General features: G+C 43.6%; 1 protein-coding gene across 1 annotated transcript; it reads right to left on the reverse strand.

The window, feature by feature from the left end:
* Positions 1-384: 384 nt before the first annotated feature.
* On the reverse strand, positions 385-1,467 carry LOC138366825 (elastin-like). The gene is made up of 2 exons (XM_069328111.1): positions 1,455-1,467; positions 385-1,106 (listed from the first exon to the last, which is right to left on the reverse strand). Exons 1-2 carry the CDS (start codon positions 1,465-1,467, stop codon positions 385-387), a joined length of 735 nt encoding a protein of 244 aa, XP_069184212.1.
* Positions 1,468-4,195: the final 2,728 nt, after the last annotated feature.

Genomic DNA, 4,195 nt, shown 5'->3' on the forward strand with positions numbered 1-4,195 from the left:
TTTCCTCAGATAATTAACTGAGACAAGACGTATACCTAATCACGCGTTTCAGACTTCAATCAAATATTTAATCTTGTTCATCAGAGGAGCCAGGTGGTTCGTTTCATATATGATATCTAGGTAAATTACATTTGCTGATTACCATAGTAAATTACCTAGCCTTTATCCTCTCCACTCATTTATCCTAGTGAGGTCATGTTATTAAAATATTGAAGGGATCACTGTTACTAACTATCCTCAGGTGATCTAACTTAGTAAAGCTTAAGTCTGAACAAGGTGAGGTAAGGTATGGGAATCGTCAGGAGATAGATCTTATTGGCTGTTTGGTCTTTCATTCATCTGGACTGTGAATGAACTGTGAATGGACTGTGAATGGACTGTGAACTATTCAGTCATCCCAATAGCTTGATTGTATATCACTTGGGATGAATATGCAACCTGTCCTCCTACTGTGCCTGGTGCTAGGACAACCTGTCCTCCTACTGTGCCTGGTGCTAGGACAACCTGTCCTCCTACTGTGCCTGGTGCTAGGACAACCCGTCCTCCTACTGTGCCTGGTGCTAGAACAACCCGTCCTCCTACTGTGCCTGGTGCTAGGACAACCTGTCCTCCTACTGTGCCTGGTGCTAGGACAACCTGTCCTCCTACTGTGCCTGGTGCTAGGACAACCTGTCCTCCTACTGTGCCTGGTGCTAGGACAACCTGTCCTCCTACTGTGCCTGGTGCTAGGACAACCCGTCCTCCTACTGTGCCTGGTGCTAGAACAACCTGTCCTCCTACTGTGCCTGGTGCTAGAACAACCTGTCCTCCTACTGTGCCTGGTGCTAGGACAACCCGTCCTCCTACTGTGCCTGGTGCTAGAACAACCCGTCCTCCTACTGTGCCTGGTGCTAGAACAACCTGTCCTCCTACTGTGCCTGGTGCTAGGACAACCCGTCCTCCTACTGTGCCTGGTGCTAGGACAACCCGTCCTCCTACTGTGCCTGGTGCTAGAACAACCTGTCCTCCTACTGTGCCTGGTGCTAGGACAACCTGTCCTCCTACTGTGCCTGGTGCTAGGACAACCTGTCCTCCTACTGTGCCTGGTGCTAGAACAACCTGTCCTCCTTCAAAGAAGGTCGCATTTCGCACGTATGCGTTACATAAGGCCAAAAAATTGCCGTACTAGGAAATGGAAGCGGCTGGCGAAAGTGACGTTCTGTCCCGTTTTCTGTTTTAGGTTCTCTGGTAGGTTAGGGGAGGACACTTGTAAATTGACCGTTCTCTTGACTTTGGGGAACCTTAGGAGGACGGACTGCTGTATGTGGACGTACTAAGACTCCGGATATGAGAACACAGTGAAGGAACGGTGCTCAACCACTGAAACCATCAAGGCTCGAACGCCGACCCTGCAAAACGCGGAGTATAGTCGTTCTACCCACCAATCCAAATGATTTGGAGTTAAACTGCGTTACCCTTGGCCTTCATTACTTGAGCCTCGACGTGCCTTAACTACCCTCCTTAAGCTGAACGACCTCGTAACTAAACATCAACATATTATTATCAAACGCTTGTACAAAGTGCCTTGAATAAAAAAAAACCCTTTGGGGATAAGATTTGTTAATAAGATAATTTTTTTTCCTTTCTACGAAGCTGCGACACCAAAAAATCACACACCTTCCCCCTCCCCCTCACTCTCTCCCTTTCGCCCCATTAATAACACCTAAAATATGAAAACGACCCAATTCGATAGTTCTATAACATTGTTACCAAAATCCACACATAAACCTTGGGGTCAAAATAGTTTGCTTCGCTTCGATTCACTTCTGGTTATATATCCTTCTATATATTTTTTTTTTATACCATTTTATATATATATATATTTTTTGTCGTCTTCTATTATCTAAATATAATTATGCAGGCGGGAACTCTAAAAGTTTTAATAGTTTGATAATGTTGATGATAAGTAATTAACCATAAACAGGCTTTGTAAGTAATAAGTAATTAAGTAATTATAAGCATAATTATGATGATAAGTAATTAAGCATAATTAAGCATTGTCATAGCACGTGATGCTGCTTGAGACACATACATCTGTTGGGTTTATGCTTACCAAGAAATGACATGTATTCAAAGGTGTCTCAGTACACATACTGAGACACCTGTAATTGTAACAACGTAGTGTAAACTGATAACTGTAAACAACGTGTTGTAAACCAACCCGTCCTCAGACCAAGTCCATTCCATCCAGCTGTCGACCCCAAAGACGCATTCATCCACTTTAACATGCTATTCATCCAAAACAGGAATTTTCTAAAATATAAATTAATATTATTATATATTAGCATATTGTGCATATATAGGCATAGGTTAGGTTAGGTGTTTAGGTTCTGTTGGCGATTATTTGTATTTGTGGTACGTGGGTGAAGCATTTACAGCGTTGTGGTTCGAACAAAAGTCGTCAGTGAAGCACTTGTTCCGGAAGTTTTCGAACATCATCAGTTGTGAGTCGTGTGTAGCCTGCTTTTCATTCATAAACAGGGGGTTTGGCGGCTGGATTAACGAGCTTGAATCTTTATACGTGAAGACGGGCTGGAGGATGGGTTGGTTGTAGCTGTGTTCGTCTATAAGCGCAGGCACTAGCCTCACTTCCTGCAGGGGTGGTGTTCGATCCCCGGTGATCCAAGTAGTTTTGCACAGTTCCTCCACATCGTCCTCGTGTTCCACTAAGTCATATTGACTTAGTGTTTTATCCTTATAATTACCTAATTATCTCAGATATAAATAAATAACATTATGGAGTTATGAATAGTTCAACCTAAGTTAAGAGTCTTGTTTCATTAATTAATTTTTGTATTTACACTACGTTGGTGAAGCACTCTGAGAGTGCGCTTAGCCAGTTTATCCTCATGAGTGAAATAATCATCTATTCATTCTCAAGTCACAATCGACTTGAGAATGGTCCACGACGGACCGAAACGTCGTCGTCCCTTCACCTTCTAGTGTGTGGTCTGGTCAACATACTTTAGCCACGTTATTGTGACTCATCGCCTGCAATCCTCTATTCACTTTACCTTTGAATCTTTGTGAGTTGCTTTACATCTACCCTTCTTGAGGTTATCTTGAGATGATTTCGGGGCTTTAGTGTCCCCGCGGCCCGGTCCTCGACCAGGCCTCCACCCCCAGGAAGCAGCCCGTGACAGCTGATTAACACCCTGGTATCTATTTTACTGTTAGGTAACAGGGGCATAGGGTGAAAGAAACTGTGCCCATTGTTTCCCGCCGGCACCTGGGATCGAACCCGGGACCACAGGATCACAAGCCCAGTGTGCTGTCCGCTCGGCCGACCGGCTCCACAGGTTCAGAACCCAAGAGCAACGGAGCTTTCTATTCCTATGACGTCCAATTAAGGTGTCTGAGCCCTTGTATACAGCATCCTCTTGACTCTTGTGACGCTTTTACGTGTAGATTAAAGACTTGATCTTTGCTGTTTACACAATACAAGCAATTAATTAAGTCCCTTTCAGATCAGTGATCCGAAGATGATTTTAATGAGAAACCTCTGAATGGAGTCTGGCTCAAAATAATGAGTGCCCTCATGTTGACGCCCTGTAATGAGAGTCGACCTGTTGATTTCTAGCAAGAGGCACACACACTACGTGTCAACACCCAATAATAAAAGATAATCTTTTGACTCCCAGGAATAAATGAAAGCCTTCTTTCTTCTCATTAATGAACGAACACTTTTTTTTTTTACTTTCAATCGTGAGTGGGAGCCTTTTCTTCACTTCAATCTTGTATCCCACCTCATAATCTGATGACCAAATGCTGCAGTGAGAGGCAGCGTGTCTGCAAGACTGTTGCAGGGAGAGGCAGTGTGTCTATAGAGGCCCCAACTAAGTCAACTACTGACTTTCCTCGGGATGCAACCCACAACAGTTGCCTATCTCCTGGGGTACGTGTTTTCCTATTAAGTGTAAACAGGCATCAGGTGAAAGGAAACGAGCCCAACAATTGCTGTCCTGCCTCGGTTGTAAGCCGAGGATGTAGACCACTGTGCTACAGGACCTTAGTTCTAATGATTTTAACCACTTATTCACGTTATCTTTTGTAAGATGAAAGATCTCTGTATTTTAGAAATGGATCAGCTTAGTTTCACGAATATATTTTAATGTTTAATTCTTACTGCAATCTTTAATAGTTGTGTCGCCATCAC

This window comes from Procambarus clarkii, chromosome 20 (assembly GCF_040958095.1).
Source record: "Procambarus clarkii isolate CNS0578487 chromosome 20, FALCON_Pclarkii_2.0, whole genome shotgun sequence".
Lineage (NCBI taxonomy): Eukaryota > Metazoa > Arthropoda > Malacostraca > Decapoda > Cambaridae > Procambarus > Procambarus clarkii.